Here is a 21,916-nt window from a genome sequence, read left to right as displayed (position 1 = left end):
AGGATGCGAAGGGGGCCGTGCAGGAACAGGCCAGGCCAACACAAGGAGTGCTCAGGAGAGGGGAACGCAGCCAAACTCACCGCTGATGGAGCTGCAGAGGGGCCCAGAGCCACACGTGGACAGTATGGGGTCCGAGATGCCGCTGCAGAGCACGGTGGGCGAATTCGGTGTGGATGTGGGCGAGCTCGGTGTGGAGAGCCCCAGCCGCTCAGCCAAGATGGTGGAACCTGCACCGTGAGGGAGGACAAGAACATGGTCCTGCTTCCGGAAGCTGCAGCATTTCCCCTGCTCCCTGCGTGCCTGGATGTGGCTGCTCAAGGGTGCAGAGCCCCTCAAGGTCTCTCCTCCCGGCTCTCCTGCCCCCCATCAGGTCTGTGTTAGTGCAGAGACCAACAGTGCCTGTCACCTCTGCTTCCTCCTCCATCTCAGCCTGCTCCCTTCTACTGCTCTTACAGCCAGGAGTAACTCCAGTCCCCTTGCAGCAGGAAACCTTGGGRCTGGAGGGGTATGTTTACGATTCTGGCTGCTGTTGCAGAGGGATTTCATTGCTAACCATGCAGCCTGGCCTTCACCAAGAACACGGTGGCGAGCAAAGAGCACACAGGTGCATGAAGCAATGCACAGGTTCTCAGTGGTAAGGACTGACTTGGCCACAGTCTTAAAGTTTCTCACTCCTAGCTGGAAAAAAATAAAATAAAAAAACAAGTGGGGTAGCTCCAAATCACAGCTGAAATGTGCAAGCTTTGTGTTGCTATCAAAGGAGCAGAGCGACACAGAGCGTTCAACTCCACCGTGTCCTTGATGGGTCTGAGGCCGCTCTCTGGAGGATGAGCTGTCACAGGMCAGGGTGAGGGGTGCCCTCCAACAGGTCCTGCAGCTCCTGCTTGCAGAGAGGCGACCAAGCACAGGAGCACCCAACCCAGGGAGCAGAGCCTCCAAGCACCAGCTTCAGATGCAGMAGAAAACAAAAGCCAATGCCAGATTTTCTTGCCTTTTCCAGCACRACAAGGCTGCTGCGCTGTTGAAGAGCAACCCCGGGCCCTAGGGAGGCCGTGCTTAGCCTAAACCTGCCCTGAGGACTTCCCATGAGACGACAGACCGGTCCTGTCAGCCCCCAGCCTCTCAGTTTCATCAGTGTTCCTGTGAGGAGAGGTCTGCTTGTGAGTGTCCTGTGAGGCTGGCCTGGCCTCCGTGAGGGGCCCCGGGCCCTCGCGCGCGGCGCAGCAAGAGGAGCCCTTGTTCATCACCCAGGCAGGCCTGGGGCCGGCGCTCGGCTCCCTACCACGTGCATGGAGCCCAGCACTGCCTCCAACGACAGCCACCAGCAAAGGTCCTTCCCTCCCGATCCGCCAGCTGAGCCCAGCAGCAAACCTGCCCCGTGGGTAATATCAGCCTGGTCACTTTAAATGCAAAATAAAGCCTATTGAGACCTTTTCTTGTTATATTTTTTCTTTTTTTAACTTGGGCTAACGGGAGAAATTGGAGATGCCCCAAGCATTACAGAGCATGAACTGATGAAGAACGCTGGCAGTGGCACAAAGGACCTTTCTCCGGTGCCAGGAGCACTAACTGGCAAAGGAAACCCCATCTCCTCTCCCTGAGTAGAGGGTCTGGGTCCTCAAGTGGCCTTTGTGAAGACTGTGGGACCAACATACACCTTTCCAATGGCTTTTCCTACTTAAAAGCACAAGTTTTGACTTTCTCCAGAAGAAACATGGAGCTTTGCTTAAAACAATGTGAACTGCCCAGCAGACAAGACAAACTTCTCCCTCAGTGAAAAAATAATCAACAGATGACACGTTACTCACATTGCTAATATATATTGCCGGATGGTGTGTGGATATCATGACAAGCAGCGTGGAATGAGATYATGGGCAGAGTGGAACGAACATGGCCAGCTTGGCTTAACTCAAACCAGACACATGTGCTCATGGCCAAACATGCTCATTGTGTGCACCAAGAGCTAGCTTTCAAACCAGGCTTTGAAAAAGCAAATACCTCTAAATAAATCAATTTAAATACTAATTTAGAAACATTCTTCCTCTCTGTAAAGGCTCCAAATAACTTGTCTCTGCTGCTAGATCTTGATCTCAAAGATGCTGAACACACTGGAATTGCTTTTAAATGGATTTTGAATCAATTCCATTTGCTGTTTTATCTTTGTTGTACTCGTACTAACAAAATCCAGCATGGACTGACTATTTCTCTGCAATTTTGTGTCATCACTATTGGAGAGGCGCAAACAAATGAGCCTATACATTCAGCCACCAAAGAGAATATTAAATTTTCAGTAAAAGGGAGCTCGATTATCAAACGTGTTGACAACACCATGCTGGGAAAGACTGCTAGCATGCGGGAGGGCAGGTTTACAGTGCAAAATGATCTTGCCAAATCGGAAATTGGATCAGAAATCAGAAGTGGGATGCTACTCAATAGGATCAAATATAGGATATTATTTAGGCAGAGACAATCAGCTACTGAAGGCAGGGCTAGACCATTCAATTAAAAATACAGACGTCCCACACAGAAAGACTGCTGGAGGTCAGTGCATGATCATAAATCATCAGTGCTATCCTGTCAAAAGAGGTTGCACCAAACCAGCCATCCGAGGGCCTGGAAGTGCTGAAGCAGGAGGGCTAGAGGCGCTGTGGTACCTCTGACCCTCAAAGCCTGCCCAGACCGGTCCAGAGCTAACTTGGAAGTTAGTCCTGCTCTGAGCACAAGGTTGGACAAGATGCCTCCCAGGGATCCCTTCCAATCAAAACTGCTGTGTGTTTGTAAGATGATAACAGTTTTCATAGGCTGTTAAAATGAGGGAGGAAACAATTTTTCCTCTGTGAAAGTCCTGGATAGGAGAAGAAACCATGAGCTCAGACACCCAGGACATTCATGTTAGACATTATGTAGATAGTGAAGCATGGAAAAGCAGTTGGGTTGCCTCAAGAGACTGTGGCATCTCTGTGATCAGAGCTCAAGAAGTTCATTGTAGGTCATCTCCTGGGCTCCCATCCAGCCAGCTATGGCTTTTATGAGAGCAGTTACCCATATCCATAACTGCCCCGCCACAAAAGCCCTAACTACAACCAAAACACAGCAGCTGTGGCTCACAGAGATGCTTTTGGCTCTCCGTCTGTTGTGGACAGGCTGGTTTCCCAGAACAACTGCAATCCACTCTCCTTAGGCCATTCCAGTTTTTAAGCAAACATCTTTTCCTTCATCAGTCTTAATGGCGACAGTCTGGGGAGAACTGTGCTGCTGATGGATCTCAGTTGGGAAGCAGGCCAGATACAATGGCAATACTCCCTAGAAATACAGGAAATTAGTCAATTAACCCCCCTCCCCCCCAGTAATTCTTTCTCATTTATAAAAATCATCTTTCTTCATCTTTTTCATAGCAAAGTGATTCCATAGCAATAGTTGACCTATTTATTACTCCACAGGTCCCAGAGAAAGAATCAGAAAAGGTGGGCACTAGCAATGTGCACTTTGCATTGCCTGCTGAGCTGGCTCGTGTGCCAGCAAATCCCAGGAGAACCTCTGTGGCCTGGAGCAGGGGGCACTGGGGTAGCTGCCACGGAAGTTCATGCTACCTSCAACCCACTCCCAGGCTCAAACAACAGCTGAGAAAGAGTGGAGAAGTATATCATTGTGCAATGGCATATTGCTTTCTTATATTACTGTTTGCTTTGGATCAAAGGAGGATGGAAGACTGCCAATTTGTGGTGTCCACAGTGTATTTCTTACTCTGGTACTTATTCCTGAAAGAGGTGATCTAGGGCTATTCCTGTGATAAGAATAATGACTCCTGGATTAACGGAATCTACTGTAGAGTTTTGGCTTTATAATGACTCCTTGTATATGTATAAATGTATGTAAATGTATGTGTATGTATATGTATAAATTACCAGGTGCAAGAMTCTAGTAGGACTGGGACCTACATTTGGGCGCCTTTGCTGGAAAACCTTCCATATACATCCTACTTTTCTTGCTCATTGATGTACTTCCCCACTTTACTGTTTCCTTTGCCCATCCTGCCATTACAGAAGGTGGTAGAAATATAATTTTACCTTTAGAGAATGCAGGCTTTGGTGGAATTAGTACACTTAGGTCCTGCCCAGTGGGGACTTTTGAACATATCATGCTAAAACAAAGGAACGCAGCCGCCGCAGCGGCTGGGCATGTGGYGGTTAAAAGCAAACAACGTTAGGAAGGATGTAATCACATCCATCACTTCTGCATGCTACAAAATACATGTATTTACACGGCAGGTTGCTGCGTTCCCATGGCGATGAAAACAATACTGCATTGATCAGAAACCAGAGCTTCCTTCCCCTCGGGCTCAGCCACGCGGGGAGCCTGGTCTCTGGGCAGCAGCTCGCGCTGCCTCGCGGGTGACTCGCATCAGGTGATATTCCACGGGGCTTGCTGCATTCAGACATTTCCTGGAGCTTTCTGAACGATTCTGAGCAGATATTACATTTTGCTCCTTACAAACCTGTGAAAACATTTAGGATTTTGCATTATGCTACACAAAGAGCCAGAAATAAGTCKAAACGCAGCCCGGAAGATTCCGCATCCAAAACCAAAAGGCCTGAATTTGCAAGAAAAATGTCAAACTCAACCTCTGTTTGGGGGAGTTAAAAGTTGGGTCAAATTCACATAAGATCAACAGTCTACGGTGTCAGGTGAASCAGGAAAGGAGTGTGTTTTAGGGCTTCCCTGGAGCACTGCTGTCCTCTGTGCTAAGGACAGTTGGCACCATCAGGTCTACTACTCTGCTGTAGGAATACTCACTCTGTAGCTAAACTGGAGGAATATGAAAGCAGCTGCAATTCCAGAGGCTTGCAGGAGCTCTTGATCTGCCAGCACTCACAGCCCCAGCCCAAGGAGCTGCACGACGGCCAAGAGCACAGGACAAAATTGCATGTGAGCTGGTGTCTCGGCCTGAAGGGTGAAGTTGAGCATTTACTCAGCACTTCGTCCTGCAGAATCCRGAGGGCACAGACACTCTGCAATGAGCATCTAGCTGAACTCGAGTCAAAGAGCTGCCAGCATAGTTATAGAGGTCTGGGAACATCCCCCTGGAGTCCTCATGTGCCCTTTAGCAGGAAAGTTTAACCTTCCCCATAGGGCTCCATGTCACAGCTGGTGAAACGTTAGATGGATGCTTAAGTCTACTAGTCACTAAAAAAAGGAGCCTGGATTAAGTCTTAATCTTAAAATGAACCATGTGAAAAACAAGAATTGGAATTTTCATCTTGTTTAAGAACAAAAAATCCTTCTAAGAGCTCACAGGTATTAATTATCCTGACCAAAAATGCATCTGTGTAAAAGCAATGACTTTTTCCACCCCATTTCACATAGGCAACAGCAATGGGCAGAGTGGTTGAGAGACCACAGCAAACAACACGGTCCTGTGAGCAAAAGTAAACCCACTGCCTAACCTAGCACTTCCAAGCTCCTCCAGCAGGAATATGTATAAGTAGGGTGGCAGATACATATAGGAAACATTTTATACTTTTCCTGCCAGCACTGCTCTGAATTGCTATAGGACTTTCTAATGGATGAAAAGGCATGTGACAAGGGAAAAGAAAGAGTTTAATCTGTTTTGTCACTGTCACAGTAGCCAGAATTAACTCATGTCAGGGTTAGTTCAAAGAATATGCAGATATTGTCTCTCCTGACAGATAAGATGTAATTCAAGGAGGTTGGTAAATGATCCTGTRTATTCTCTGCAGACAGGCGAAGGCGCTAGGGGAGAAGGGAGGTCTGTATATCACTTATTATGAACTTCTCACTGCATCCAGGGATAGTTTATTATCCTAGTGATGAAGATCATTATTCTCATGGAGGGAAGTGCATAGAGGGAGAGACATTTGCAGGCATCTGTGGAGAGTTAACAAGCAGGCCACATCCCGTGACTGTCGCTTGGAGGTCAGTGTGCTTCACACAGACTTGGTGAAAAGCACCTTTGCTCCCCAAAACACTCCTGGAGGGGCTGGTGCCTTTGCAGACACAAGGACAGACAGACTACAGCACCCAGACACAAGCTCAGCCACAGGGCTGAGGTCTCCAAGGAGAAGGAGACTCCTGGTTTGCAGCTTCAGCAAGCAGAGCCTGCTGATGCACCCCAAGGACTGGAAGCGAGACATTAACCCCACACAYTGAGGGCTTCCTTTCCAGAGGCTGGCGGACACCTCAGTGTTCAGGCTAGGGCAAAAAAAAAAGCCTTCACTTACCYGTGTCAAGAGCCAGTTAATTTTGTGTCACTTGTACTGAGGTCTTTAGCTGGATGTGCACAGGTGCTGTGAGCTGGTATTAACCCAGACATTGCTGGCACTTCCCACATGGAATAACCCTTTGACTATATCCAGATTGCCACAACTCTGCAGTTTTCCAAGAYGTAAGTGGTAAAGCATCCTGTCCTCTTTTAAACTTTCTTTTTAAATGCTCTTTTAAGAAACTGAAGATAAACCAGGAGGGTGTACAAAGAGCTGTATGCAGTGACCGAATCATGGTCAGCACGTTGCCAAAGCTGTAACGCTCTTACATCTCCCTCACCACTCAACAACAGTAATGTGTGACAGGAGGGCTTATGAAGCAGGAATGGCTTAACACAAACTAATTTCTTTGCAAAAGGCATAAACATTAACCGCTTGCAATATTCCTACCTATCTTGCCATCAGTGGCTGAGCAAGCGTGCCAGCTCGCTGCCCATGGGTAAGGAGGTTGTCACGTTTAGCCTGTGTGTGTCCCGCAGGCACCCTCTGCAGCTGGGAAGCCAGACTACTCGCACCAGACACCGGCTCTCAGCTGTCCAGCAGGCTAAAAAAATAGTCAGGAGACATCCAGGGAGCTGCAGAAATATGTGGCTGCTCTGGGGGGCCTGGAACCCTTCCAGGGGTGGATAGAAAAGACACGGACRTGGAAGCAACTGAGCTTCATTACCATAACTGCTGATGGAAGAAGTTATTTCACTGCTTAAAAGGAAACTTTGATATTAATGGAAAGGCTGTAATTCACAAGGGAAACCACACCAAAAAAATAAAACAAAAGAGAAGACGAACGATGTTTTACGTGCTGGTGATTCATTGTGAGATACAAGAAAATGAAAGAATACCCCCAACCCTTTGGCTCCCCAAATMCTAAATATATAAACTTGTTGTTGCGATGGTTCCTCCAGACATGAGTCATACATTTCAAAACCTTATGGGGTCAATCAATTTAAACTTCACAAATGAATTACACCACCAAAGCCAGGCCAATATATCCAGACCGGCTCATTTCAGTCTTTCAGMGCTGTTGATAAAACCGTGTGTGAACTGAAATGCTTATGAGTAAAAGCTGAAAACAATAAATCAGTTTTAAAAGTCTGGTCGTGTCTACTGCACAGGAATGATGCCTGAGAGAACCCATGGCCTGAAGCARTGGGATTCCTACAGCGCTCCCCTTCTTGCCCATGCAGCCTCCTAGTGACTGGGTTTCTTTTTTGGCTGTCCCACCTGCACAACCCATCAGAATTTAGATCCCTTCAGAATTTAGAGCAGCATTTTAAATATCAAATATTCAAAAGGCTCCCAATCTTGGCAAGAAGATCTACTGCCTCCCTCAATGGCTGGTTCCTCGAGCTTCAGTTATGTCAAGTTCAAATTTGTGTACGTTCATTTGCCAGGAGCATGATATTTTTATGCAAATATCTGCTACAGTGAAGTRCCCTTTACTTTCATTTATCTTCCCTCCATATGGTCAAGTTGCCTCTCGATCTTTCCTTTGGTGAATGAAACAAACTGATATCCTTCCACCTCTCGCAGCAGATGACTGTAGTCTCTCACTGCGCTGTAGAGGTGCTTGGTCTGTAATTATTTTCCCTCTGCTAGGTGCTAAAAAGAAAAGATATTTCCAACCTCATCTTTATTTTCTGCTTTTTATTTCCCGTACAGTAAGTTTAGTCCCTGTCTATGACACCAGATGGATAAGACTGAGGCAGAAGTTTCAGGCCTGCTATGGGTCAGAACCAAATAATAAATCTCAAGGTCTGAAATGTAGTAGCCAGGGATGAAAACCCTGAGCCATCCAGTTTCCTGAGTCAAAAGTAAAACCTCTCTAATTGCAAGAGTGGCATTGCTGCTCTCCACCTTCTCCATCCTCCAAAAGAATCAGAAAAATTGGAAAGTAGGCACARTATCACTGTGCAGACACTTCTCATTTCAGTATTGTACAGTTTGCTGTAGCTCTGCGTTCCTTTAACACTGCATACTAGTGCTTTGATTAATCTAATAATGGCAGAAGAGATGCCCCAGAAATAGAATGACATCTGCTATGTAGGATAGGTTTGCTACCATTATGCCTCTTGCAGTATTTGTGTCTCATGTACTTCAAGGATATGGAACTTCATGTTTTCCATTAAAGCTAGAAAAGATGACTATAAACATGCCTTCTCCTGTGATATATAACTCRAACTACAAAAGATGGATCACATAAAATTACTCTTGTTTGCCTTCTGAAGATGGGGCTTGTCATTAGACGCAAGGCGAACACTTGATGTTCTCTGTACATTTGCTAATATTGTAATGACAGATATCATGGCAAGTGTCACAAGCTGTTCTCTTGCAGTACAAACAGCACATGTCACTGCTTGCCCTATAATTGTATTGCAAAAGGCAGAGATGCAAGTTCCTTATGGGCTTTTCCCCTTCCATCCAGGTATGGCTGATGCACACAATTTCTGCAGTTCTAGAGCTGTGCTGTGCTGAAGACAGYATCCCAGCTGCTTTCCGGACAGTTGCACTGTACCACGGTACTGCAAAGATTCGTCTCAAAAGCTACATTTCTATCCTAGCACCTGTTAAAGATCATAGGCAAGAGCTAATCTCCCCACTTTTCACTGGGCAATGGCAGCTGCACTAGAGCTGCACCCCAGCAGGGTCCTCTCCTGCCCTCAGGCGAGGCTCCATCAGCACGTTCAGCTCGCTCTGTACCTTGCTTGAGACCCAAAGCCCATTTTCCATTTGTTCTCCCGTGACTGACGCCGGGAAAAGCTTGTTGCCTGCTCGTAAATATAGGTAGAGTTTTCCAGCTCCTGTTGGAAGCAGGAAATCAGTGAGCAGATTTTCAGCGGAAAACAGGGATGTGTCTAAAATGTCCACTAGGAAGGTACCGGATCGGGGAGAACTTGTGAGCAGGCAGGGATGACATATAGAGGCATTTGGGAATGACGTGCTCAGCGGGAGGTTTGTCCAGGTTGCAGCGGGGCCACGTCACTGCTGTGCTCTGTCAAATGCTGCAAGATGATGTGACTGTGATCCTCTGAGGAGAAACACCCTCTGCCCCGTTTTAGGACCTACAGCAAACAGGCCACTTGCTCTGTGCAAACTGACAAAATCGGTGATCTCATAGGAAAAGAAGTAATGGGCCGATGACTTAGTCTTACCAGCAGCTAAATGGCCTGAGGATATTTTCCTTCTTASGTAGACAGGAGCATTTAATCTTCCTACTTTCACTGGGATCTGGTTGACTTCATTTACCTTTATCAAAATGATGTGTTGGCTGTGAGCAGAGCTAGCCATGGATTAGGTACAATACGCACAAGAAATGTAATCAAGGGGAACTATAGGCGTTTGATTCCTGGCCTCCTGGAGATAAATTATAGTATTATATACGTCATCTATGAGCCTTTAATAGCCATAAAATATTCATGGCATAGGTCTATGGTTGACTTTAAGCAAATCGCTTAGGACAGTTAAGACAGTGACTAAGGTGGATTGGACCCTGCAGAGAGAAGTGTGTGTTCATCACAATTTATCTTCAAAGATTGTCTACCCAGGAGCTGTTAGATATTGGGATTTGGTTTTTTTTTCTGTTGAGTAAAAGCAGCATTTTAATAATCAGAATTTAAAACACAACAGGGATATATTAAAGACGTGACTATAACAAAACAACCAATAAAAGAGCATTTCCAAATAATCTAAGTGCACCAGTACACCCCACTTATTAATAATTTTGCATGAGTTATGGATGCAAATTGGGTGTCTAATTGCACAAACAAGCTTATTTACAAAGGCAAAATCATGCTCCAAAAGAAGATGATTCTTTACTCAGAGACTGCCCCATCTGTGGGTCACAGGCTCCTCAGTGGGGACAAGTGTCTGGGATGTCTCAGTGAGGGGAAAAAAAGAAGTCTAAAGAGTCAGCTCCACTTGAGACAGAGACAAGCCTGCTGGGCTGCTGGGGCTTGATACAACTCATATAATATTAAATGGTTTTGGCTTAGATGTACCCAGTAAGAAAATATGAGAGGTGGCTCCAGGRAACAGGGCCCTGCTGGGTTACGAATTCACATCCGAGTGGACGGCTAATGCCGTCCTCTGATGTGGAGGGAGAGGCACAGCGGGAGGAGCAAGAGATGGGAGAGCCCAGAACGGTGCCTGATATGACCCTGTGACAGGCAGGRTGGGGAAGGAGCCACAGAGCTGCCACGCTGCGGGCAGAAGCCCCTTTTAACAATTCAACTTCCAGTATGTGCAGTATTTGGAGAAGGACATTCGACTCTGTTTCACTCAAACTCTGGTGTCTGRTTTCAGCTCTTTCCTCAAAGAAAAATCTGTGAGTGGCCTTAATTTAAACTGGTTTGCCTCCATTACAGTGATTTTTTTTTTGAAATTCTCCTGTCAAGAATGCAAATGCTGATGACATTGCTACAGATTTTCCCCTAATATGCCTGAGCTTTCTTTACCGTGAGGCATCTTCCCCAAGCCAATACTTCGATTAGCTCTTAGGTAGATACCTAACTATCCTTTAAGCAAATGGGTCGACTCTTACTTGTAAATCACTTAGAGAAGGATCAGGAATTAGAGAGCATTTGCAGAGACCATCACTTAGTTTCTGACACTGCTGCGGCCTGAATTCAAGCCCAAATACATCCCACACTTGCAACTACATAAAGATGACACTGCCCCGTACCCATACACAGACAAAAAAAAAAAAAAAAAAAGAAGTTTGATCCTATTTCAGGGCTTTTTTTCTCCAAACCTTCAGCATTTAAAGTCTACTGGTGAACAGAGCTTAAAGACCGAGGATTTCAGAGGAGAACTCTGAGGCTTCACCCATTTGAAGGGACGTTCAAAGGAAAGATGCTAGAGAATGGTAAAAATCTTAAGTCACGTAACTGATAGCCAAGTGTTTTGCACAGGCCTTTGCAAATTATTATGTTTTCCTCTTTCAAAATAAAATTTTGTAAACTGATCCGAGAGCAGGAACCACTCGCACTTCCAGTCCTTCCCTTCACCCTCCCCCTGGGGCATATCCCACCTTGGTGCTGGGGGTGTGAGTGCGGCGTCGGGTCCGAGACCTACCTAGCACACGGATCTGCATGACGGCACCGTGTAAACCAAAGAACATCCAGAGGGGCTGGGAGCAGTCCACGCAGACCTGCATGCCCGTGCTGGCGCCGTTGTGGCTCAGGTGCAGCTCACCCTCCGAATTCACCATAAATCCCAAGATGTCTCCGCTCTGGAGGGGCACCAGGACGCGGCAGACGGCCCAGAACTCCTTTCGGTCGACCAGAGACTCGGGGTTATAGGGCAGGTCGCTGGGCCGCAGGGTGCTGGGGTCGCAGGACGTCACCCCGTAGGAGAGCGTCCCGGTGCGCGCCGCGTTGGACTTGTTAATCTTGACGAAAATGGTTTCGTTGATCCTAAGGGGTCTGCTGGTGAAAACCAAAGTCCTCTCCTCGCGGGCGTGCTCCAGCCGGGCCACCGTTTGGTCGTCCAGGATTTTCACGTGGGCTCCCCGGAGCTGGTGGAAGCGGAGGTCRCTCTCGAGCTGCGAGGGGAGCAGGTGAGAGTGCTGGGAGTTGAGGGAGTTCTGCGGGATGGGGCACGTGGTGGCCGTCACGTGGAAGGTCTCCTCCTGCAGGTTGAGGTCGCAGAGGCTGACGGAGAGGCGCGTGTCCTCCGGGTCGCGGCGCAGCGAGGGCCGGCGGATGGCGGTGAAGGAGCGGGGCCGCAGGCAGTCGGGAGGGATGATTTCGCTGTCTGCAGGGAGAGAATCGGTGAGAGGGAAAACAGAAAGATCACTTGAGAGAGAGAGAGCGGAAAAGCCCAAGAGCTTATGAATTGCCATGGGTTTGAATCATACATTTAAAGGAAAAAGTCAAACTGCCCTTCATACGTTTTCCCCTTCAAAACTGAGGAAATCACAGTGCACATTTGCAGTCGATTGCAGGATCAACGCTTTCAGCTCCAGAGACAGCAGACTCAACAGCGATGGAAAGAACCGACCACATGTTTCCCTCCTTGGAGAGGGAAAACAGAGGGCAAGTAACTGAAATATGCCCTGAATGTGCCAATGAATAACCGCGCTCGCATGCCCTCCTCACCGCCCACAGTCATCCTCCTGGGCCTAGCAGATGAATTCCTCAGTAGATGCTTTTATTTTAAAAGAAACATTATGTTCAGCTCTAATTTATTTATCATCAGATGAAWTGTAATTAATAGTCCTGAACATAATTAACTGCTCTGGTGCCTACCACAGACAGGCACAGATATGCATTCCAGAGTTTAGAATTAGGGAATATGTGATTTTYTATAAATAAAGTACAATCATTCATTATCTCTAAGACAAAGATTTAAAAATGGAACCCATGCATATATAAAAAAGAACATTCCAATTCATCTGTGGAAATAGTTGCACTTCACCCTTTGCGTTAACCAGTGCTGCTATTCCCAAAGCCACYCATTCATTTATTTAATTCTTTTTCTAAAGAACACAAGCACTCACTTTTAATGCTTTGGAATAGACTTGGTCCCTGTCTCTCTTGGGGTTTGCAYGGAGAAGAGCTGCTCCTTGCTTTGGAGGGCCCTGCACCATGCACGGGAAGCATGGACATGGGAAAATGCCAGCTACGGAAGAGCCACCACYGTGGCCTGCAATATCTGAGGTCTGACTAAGAGCCTCTGCTGCCCTCCTCGGCTGGGAGCCCTGACAAGAGCACAGCCACCCACGCCTTGGCTGCACGAAGGCCCTTTGCTTTGCTTGAACTGGATTATTCCGGGCTCCTCTTTAAATAATCCACTATTGCAAGAGAAGCACAGTCTCAAAATAAAATGGGCTGCGTTTCTCATATTTGATTTTCCCCATACTGATATTGCAGCATCTCTTCCCAGAAGTTAATTAAAGAGAAGGAGGCCTAAATAAAACCAGAAATAACCCCAAGTGATTTAGAAGCTGGTTGMATTAATGCTTTGTAATATATGGGCTAGCATTTGCATTGCAAGTGCCCCTGCTGGGTAGAATTAGGCGTATTTTACCCTCCTTTGGCTGGAAACCTATGCAAGAGAACAAATTAATACTGGCAGCTGACGAAGATCCTTTAGTGTAGGTGAATGCGTAGAGACCTTTCTGAATAGGAGCAGAAGGTCCTCTCTATTTTATTCCCTGTAACTATACATTTGCAGCCTGGCTGACAACCATGATGTGTGGGTAGCTTGCAGCCAAGGTTTTGAAACAGCTTGTTTTCCACCAGGATGCTTGCATTTCCCTTTGGCCGCTGGACAAAATATCTTTCTCCAACTGAAAAGAGGTTAAGAGAGCCGGAGCYCTGCTGCAGCCAAGACACATGGCAGCGAGAGCAAATCAGGGTTATTCTTCCAACTGTTGTACTTAAATCTATCAGTAACTCAGATGCCTGGTCCCATAAGAGGAAGTTCTCCAAAGCATATGGGATTGACTGAGGCTTATAGTTCATTAATGTTTGGTAATAGCTCTGGAAGAGGAGGTTGCAGTTGATTGGTATCTATCTGAGGGGGATTTGTGCAAACTGAGAGAGTTGGGTATCTATGAGATGTTGGCTCTATTTTTTCATAAAACACAACTTACCCAGCTGGTGAAGACAAAAAACCCAAATCAATCCCACTGAATGTGAATTAAAAGATTAGCATTTTAATCTCATCTCTTTTTCTTTGCTGGCAGCTACGTCGCAGGAGGTGTGGATCACCATTTATTGCCAGTAATAGCTAAAGGGCCCACAGCTACCAGAGAAAAACTCCAGATCGTCTGAAAGAGATGTTAAACAAATGAGGTGAATTTGAGCATACCCTTCACCAGAAGAACCCCAGAACGAGTCGCTTTGTCCCACCAGAGCTTCATTCATCACTTTGCTAACACAGAGCCAGCTGCTCAGAACACCACGGCCCACAACGCAGCAAGGAGGGCCTCTGGGCAGAGCGCTCAGGCACATTCCCATTTRCAGAGACAAATCTGGAGCGCACATCGGAAAGGCGTGACGACTGTGAGAGAGGAGACCGGGACATATGAAAGTGCATTGCTACTTCTCCCCCAAGCATGACGCTTCCTGTGGCAGGACGGCCCATTCCTGGAAGGACYATCTGGCTTGAGCCTGGCGAATTTAGAAATCCTGCCCTTTCGTTAAGTAATTGAAGTTCGAAATTTGCCTATATAAGGACAAAGTAAACCCATGTGAGGAATTTAGGGTCCGAACCTACGTTAACGCTCCATCACCGCCGAGACACAGCCCCACTGAACCCCGGCGCGATGCCTACAGCCCGGCCACAGCGACGCCGGCGCCTCGCCGGCTTTCCTTGGGAGAAATCAAGCGGTGGGAGAAGCCCGTGTGTGGGAAGGGCCGGACACGTGAGCCAAGAGCGCAGCTCGGGCTGAGTCACTGAGCGAGGCGCAGGCCGGCGAGGCCGGGTGCCGCTCGCGAGCCAGCCGGGGCCACACACGGCTCGGCGCTACCCACGGGCTTGGCAGGAGGGTCTCCAGAGCTCTGCCTCGCTGCAGGCGTGAGGCTGGCAGCCGAATCGGCCACTCCCAGGCGTGTGGGAGCAATATGGGCATGGCCAATGTGGAAATGATTCCCACCAAACGCAACCTTCCCGCTCTTCAGCTGGAGAATCTAGGACATTGAATTTATGACAGGGAGGCCCAACTTTATAAACTCTTCTGAATCTTTTTCTGCTCTTGTTTAAGGAAAAAGAAGTGAGTGGGAATGATTCACTCAGCAAAGAAGAGATGGAGGATATCTGAACAGTTCAGTGATCTTCTGCTTTCTCCTTAAACCTCTCCTTTTTGTGAGGTTTATCTGCAAAATTCATGTTCGCAGCAGCTGGCTTCTTATGCACCACATTAACTTGCAATATCTTTCTTGGACCAGAGGCTTCAAAGCTCCCCTGTTTCCTGCTCACATGGCCTAGAAAAGCCTCCTCCTTTTGCAGGATCTAAGTGACTGTAGTAACACTTTAAAACAACTGTTACGAGGAGCTGGTGAGCAGTCAGATGCAGCTGGAAGCACTGTATCCATATCAGAAACACTTTAGCATTGCCTTTTTGTTTTTGAACTGCAGGCAATTTTTGACTTTTGATCATTAATTTCTTTAAATGTGTATAATGTGCATAACATTTATTACAGATAGCATTTAGAGGTCTATATAATATAGTTATGTGCACATTCAAATACATTTCTAGACACCAGCATGCACGGATAATCTCAGACATACTCCAAATATGAGGGTAAACATGAGGGGATGAATTCATGTCACACTGTGAAGTCATTATATCCTTCACCTTTTCCTTTTTCAGTATTGTATATGAGTTACCTAAAGGCTTGACAGTCCCAGAGCAGCCAGAATCCACATACCTGCGCAAGAGGAAGCACAGCACACTCAACACACACTGGAAACTTGAAGAATCAGGTGCTCCTGCATGGTCCTGTTTTGTGAGGCTACAGCAAACCTACAGCTCCATGAAAATTACATTTCTCCAGAATAAGAGGGCTGCCCTGCTCTYGAGAATGAGGTAAGGGAAACCTGGTATAAACAAACAGAACTTGAGACAGATGACGCTGAAAAAGAACTGTACAGTTCTAATCTACCCAAGGATGTCTTGCAATCAGCTGACCCCACAAGAAACTTCTTTGCAAATGCACATCTGCCAAAGGACCTATACTCTGTTATTCCCACCATGCCAGAGGGACACCATTCCTACTCCAGCAGGATGATGAAGGCTCCCATTCCTTCCTCAAGGCTACATGCCATGAGCGGTCATTCAGGGCTGCTAACTGGGATTGCAACCCTTGGACTGCCACACTCACTCCACCGTGGTCCAGAGCTGAGCTGGGCAGCTAAGAGGCCATTTGGAAAGACTTTGACACTGTGGGAAGAAGTGCTTGAAATACGAGGCAGATGTTCCAGGACATAAATAACACTGCACTTAACTGTCAGGAAGAGCAACCAGTGCTAAGACAAGAAGTAAACTTTGTTCCTGGAAATCTTCCGTCACACATAGCCCCATATTCCCCATCGTATGAGTAAGGGTATTATTCTTAACTGAGCTCCAGCTCTGCTGCCTGCTTTGCTAACAGTGTCATGTTGAGGCACTCTTTGCTTCCTTGCCAGCTCAGTTGTGTAGAGCTGATGTGTAATATTGGAAAACTGTTGCACTTCAGAAAGAGCCAGAGCTATTCCTGGCCATCATTTATAACTCACTTTATTATGTGGCTTTGAGGTGGCCAAAGATAGAAAATTCAGTAAAATTAAGTGAACAATATTCTCATTTATCCCTCCTGAAAGAAGGATGAAGACTGTTATGGCTGCAGGCAAGGCGCACTATCGGCTCCCAAATCCTTCAGGCTACCAGCACATGTCTGGCTCCGAATCCACAGAGCCACCTGCACTGGAAAGAAGACAAGTCCTGTCTGGATCTGGAACAAGGAGGACGGCTGCATGGCCCTGGATTCAAAATTCCGCCAAATAAAAGGGTGCTTGGAAGGAGGTCTTCTCAGTGCCCTCACAGTGCTCAAGGCATCGTCACGACTCTGCAATGCTCTGCTCAAGGCTCTTTCTGGCTCTGCCATGGGTGTCTGGATGTTTTAGTGTACTGGCATAGGCCAAGCAAACAGGGAAGTGAAAAGTGCCCTTATTTAAAATAAACACAGGAGAAAAAATTGAGACATAGAGAGCGGAATGGAAGAAGGAGAACGCCGAGGCCACGCTCGCAGGCAGTAAGAGCCAAAGCTCCACTTGCAAAGAATGTCAGAAGGGCTCTTGCCTGCTGGCAACGTGTCAGTGCAGACACTTACAAAGCTATTTGCTTTTCRGAAACTTGTGTTCTCCATGGGAGGTCTGGAGAGGAGACTGGGTCCTGGTGTGGTCAGTGTAAGGCTGTAGAGACCCCCACTCCCAAACGGGGGCTTCTGCTGCCATGTGCACGCAGGTTTCCCCCTCCCATCCCTGCTTGCAACCTTTAAATCTTGAATTTATATGAGTTGAGACCACTCCAGAGTGTTTACTGCTCATAAACAAGCAGGCGCCAGAATGCAGCCGCTCAGATCATACAGCGAAGCCACTTTCGGAGCATTATTTGCATGTGGGAGGCAAATGTTTAAAATCCCTCAAAGGAATGATTCAGACTGAAAGCCTCCTTTGCCATATACTTAGGAATTCAGTTGTACAAACTCCATTTCCCTTTATGAACAGCTGAGAAATAAAACTGCCTGAGTTATTATCACAGAACAACCATTCCTTCTCCTTGTGAAAATCCCTATCACAGAACAACCATTCCTTCTCCTTGTGAAAATCCCCATCACATCAAGGACATCAGTTAAATAAATATCTACTCACACAGCACCTGTATGTGCACGTGCATTTCTCTCATTTAAAGCCACACTATCCCCTTTCAAATAAAACTGCTCCCCTCTCCTCTCTTTTTGCACACTTACACGATTATATGATAAAACTGCAGCCAAGAGGCAGTTTCACTTGCACCTGCCATAAACACAAGGTGCCCAGGYTGCTCCTTAAAAGACAGTGAAACCTGACGTGCAGCAAAGAGCATGTGAGCATGCTGCTCCTTTCCTTCCATCTACAGGTTGCTTCTTGGGCTTGAAAACTCAACCTGCTGGGGGTCCTTCTTCCTTAAGGGCATCCCAACCATGAGCAGGGAAACTGCTGTCCTTCACAGACACATCAGCTTCGTATCCGCCTAGTCAGTGGAGAGCAAACAGATTTCTAATTGCATTCACACCATTCACCATTCACACCATAGAGGCTACTGCTTATCTGCAAATACTGGTTTCATCTCAGCGTGGAAACCAATTTGATATTTCATACCTCCAATTTTTATTATTGCAATACAAATATTTAAATCAAATGAATGCACTTTTTTGCCTAGGATCAACACAATCTAAAYTAGTTTTCTGACAAGATTCTCAGGTATCTTTTCAGCACTGCTAAAAGCATCACAGAGATTTCCTGCACAGTTTAGAAGTCAAAGTTCAAGCCAAAGGGGAAAAAGCCCAAAGTTGGAGGGTAATCCCAAAGTTTGTTTGTGGTAGGGCACTGTGAGAAGCAATCACTCATTTTTACTCCAAAAATTCTCCTCAGCTTTTCAAACTGGGTTACAAAAGAAGTCAGACTATGGACTCTGTGGTACTGATTGCAAGGCCACAAACATCTTCCAGTTTAACACAAATGAGTAGAAACAACAGTGCTTAAGTAGCACCTCACTGGACGGGTATTTGCTTTGTGTTTGCATTTCTTTCCATGCATTTCTGTGGAGAATGAGTACAAAAGCTATTTGGTCTGCATGATCCAATTTTTGGGAGATGATTAAAAAAAAGGGGGGGGGGAGGCTGGAAGAGAAAATGCAGACATTTCACTGCTGTGAACTGCTGGAAGTTTGTTAAAATTACAGTGCAATTCTGGTGACTTTCTGTGGTCATTTATCACCAAATGAGTCCCTCAGATAACTGGTGTGTTTGTATATTAGGCAAAAGGCAACAAGTGTCCTGCAAGGTAAATTTCAAGAACCCCATGGGATCTTTTCAGAATACTTTTCCAAGCATTGTATTTTCTTTCTTTTTCTTGCTAGCAGGATCACAGCTTTTTTCTCATAGACTGTCAATGTTGTTCCAACAGTGCAGATAAAATATCACAGAAAAACAAATCAGAAACAAACAAACAAAAGGCATCAGAGTCTAAAAGAAGGGATGTGGCCCAGGCACTGGCTTCCAAGCTGAAATATTCAGAAAGAAGAAATACAAAACCCCAAGCATATAAGAATTGCAGATGTTTTTAAGTCAGACTGAACAATTGTAGTTTCCAGGCCAGCTTAGTAATTAAATTGATCATCCACATATTTTTCAATAAAACATAAGGAATGAAAGCAAACAAATTCCTACATAAATAAGAATACAGCTTAAGGTAAAAAGGCCGAGTACTGTCTGATATATTGTAGTTTGGGGACAAATGCTATTTAATGAAATATTCTAAACCAGTCCAGTTCATAAACTTTCATATAATTCTACTCAATATTTGCAAGCATGTCCAATTGATTTGATTACATGAAATAGCACAAAGAGCACAACTAGCTGCATAAAATGAAAAGAAAGCCTTGTTTTCCTCCACAAATATGACTGTTTTGGAAGGGCACAACAGTAGATTACCCAGAAGAAACTGKTTTTGGAGTTTGGATTTGTCCACTTTTCCAAAAAAACTAATGCTTACAGAGAGTCTACAGGGTGCTGGCAACCTCTCTAGTCTTGGTTTTAGTTGAGGAGGGCTTTCCATTCTGCATTAAGTTGTTCTCGTGGTCAGCAGCCACGCAGACGGAGGGATGGGATGCCCTCCTGGGTAAGAACGTGCCCAACAACGGTCACAGACCCCTCTGGGTGCTGGCACTTCCCTKCCTGATTTCCTTGACCATGTTCACAAGTTTTCCATTTGACATTTCTGCTTTCCCCACAAGGTCAGAGAAACATGGTTTGGCCAAATACATAGATGCAGATACCAAATACTTTTTTTTTTTTCTTTTTTGTATAGAGATCATCTAATCCCTTATTCTATCTATTCTTACTCTATCTCCCAATCAAACACATGAAACACACTAAATTTTATTCTCATCCCTAATGCAGTAATTTCCATCTYGCTTCCCTCATGCCTGCTAGACTCCTTGATCAGTTCCTACTGAAAACCATAGCAAAACACTTGCCATTTTTAGGTTCACAGCTACATTACTATTAATCTTAGTCCCTCTCCATTTAGTGTCCCACTTTTTCCTTCCTTCTCTGCTTTATCTTTCTATGTCTAGAAAGTTTTTTCTTTTGGTTTTAATTACCCATGCAAGACGTCCCTGGAGACTGACAATTTTCATTTATCTGATGCTTCCTGATCTTTAGGAAGATGTAAATTCCTTTGTAGAAAAACTCATCTTGCCTTTTTTCTCCATGGGAAATTAAAGCAATTAACAGTCATTCATGGAGTCACTCAGACTGCGTACACAGAGTGACATCTCTAAAGTTAGTAGACTCTTCTGAGTGACTCCACYGCTTACTCCTGGCATTATCATCCCTTTTATCCTCCTTTCCTCCAAGAAATTTTGCCTGTCTTTTATCTTTCCTATTCAGGTAAATGACTGGTTCCTCATTGCACACTGCTAATCCCCCAACTTTRCCTTCATTTCTTGTGTTGCAGATCTCTACGGACCCTGCAGCACCTACTRCTCTGTGTGTTACTGTGCAGATGTCTCCATGGCATCCTGGTGCTCCCAGCCAATTCCCAAGCTACACCAAACATATCCCTTCACTGCCTGAATCATCTGGCAGCAATCCTCTTCAAAACAGGCACTTTCTCTCTCCTTCCTGTCCATCACTCTCCCTTCCATAGTATTTATGTATCCYGCACTTATCCCTCTTTACCTGCTTTCATTTCCTTCTTTCTTTTTGCTCTGGGCATAGAGATTATGATTCATTCCCCAGTTTCTCCCCACATTTCCTGAGTTTCAAAGCCAACTACTCAGACAGAATTCAACACAGTAGAAGCTACCTTGTCCCTGCAATTGCCTGCTCATGATCCAGCATCTTATCAGCTTATCGACCATTGCATACTGACCTAATTGCAATCTGGCAGCTCCATCTTCCCACTGTCCCTTAGGAACAGCTAGAAATTGTGGACATCACCTGAGCCTGCACTGCTGGGAGCATCTTCCCAGGCTAAGCTGAAACAGTCTGCTTGGTGCATCTTACTTCAAGGTGATTTTCTAGAAAAACAAATGAGTATCGAGCTAAGAGTTACTTCTCCAGTTGATTTTTTGGGGGCTTATTTGGAAATCACTGTGGAAGTTTTTGAGATTAAGATGTTTTTTCAAGGCTCGAAATGGAAATAGAGCGGTTTGAAAACAGCGAAAGAGAACAGCTTCAGTGTGCCAAAATTGTTTCAATTTTTCAGCCACAACTAATTAAATTCACAAATCATCTCTCCTSCTCCAAACTGGTTCCCTACCTAAAGCTCCAACAATTACATTTCTGAAAGAATGCACATAATGCTATTTGTCCAGGATATTTCTTTTAATTCCTAATATCCCCTACTTAGAGAACTTCTTCTCCAGAATTCAGGACGAATAAGCTCTCCAGAGCTTTCTGACTTATTTTCCACATGTATAAAACAGCAGTGCAACATTACACCCCTTGCACTCCRCTTATATTCCACAGTGGCAGGAGGGCGCAACGAGCAACACAGCGAGGCCAGGGGGTCGGCCGGAGACGGAGAGACGTTGCCCATGCGCCTGCCAGCGCCTCTATCGCTCCTGTTACACACGGCCACGGAGGGGCACCCGGGGACATTGTCACGGATGGGCACCCGGGGACATTTTCACAAGTGTCACACCGGYGGGTTATGCTATGGGTGCTTGCATGGCCTCGGCTGGGACGGATTCAGCATCCTTGCCAAGCCGAAGCTGAGACTTCTCGGGGACCGTCCTGGGGACCTGAGACGTCCCTGAGACCTCTCGSGGACTCGAGCTAAACCATCCCACCGAGCAGCTCCCGGGCCTCGGGAATCCTGCGTGCCCGTCCGGGTGCCATTCCCTCCACTAGGTCGCAGTGGTGCACAGGCACCATCCTGCT

At 46.1% G+C, this 21,916-nt stretch overlaps 1 protein-coding gene across 1 annotated transcript in view; it reads right to left on the bottom strand.

The window, feature by feature from the left end:
- Positions 1 to 21,916, bottom strand: part of NEURL1 (neuralized E3 ubiquitin protein ligase 1) — a 132,548-nt gene that overhangs the window by 1,753 nt on the left and 108,879 nt on the right. Inside the window, exons 4-5 of the mRNA XM_026050739.1 lie at positions 11,352 to 12,032; positions 81 to 227 (exon numbers count right to left, since the gene is read on the bottom strand). Of these exons, the coding sequence (XP_025906524.1) occupies positions 81 to 227; positions 11,352 to 12,032 (828 nt within the window). The remainder of the gene's footprint in view (positions 1 to 80; positions 228 to 11,351; positions 12,033 to 21,916) is intronic.

This window comes from Nothoprocta perdicaria, unplaced genomic scaffold, assembly GCF_003342845.1.
Source record: "Nothoprocta perdicaria isolate Ctin4 unplaced genomic scaffold, notPer1 scaffold_7, whole genome shotgun sequence".
In the NCBI taxonomy this organism is placed as follows: domain Eukaryota; kingdom Metazoa; phylum Chordata; class Aves; order Tinamiformes; family Tinamidae; genus Nothoprocta; species Nothoprocta perdicaria.
The sequence above is the reverse complement of the archived record's forward strand: the minus strand, read 5'-3'. Positions and strand labels throughout refer to the sequence as shown.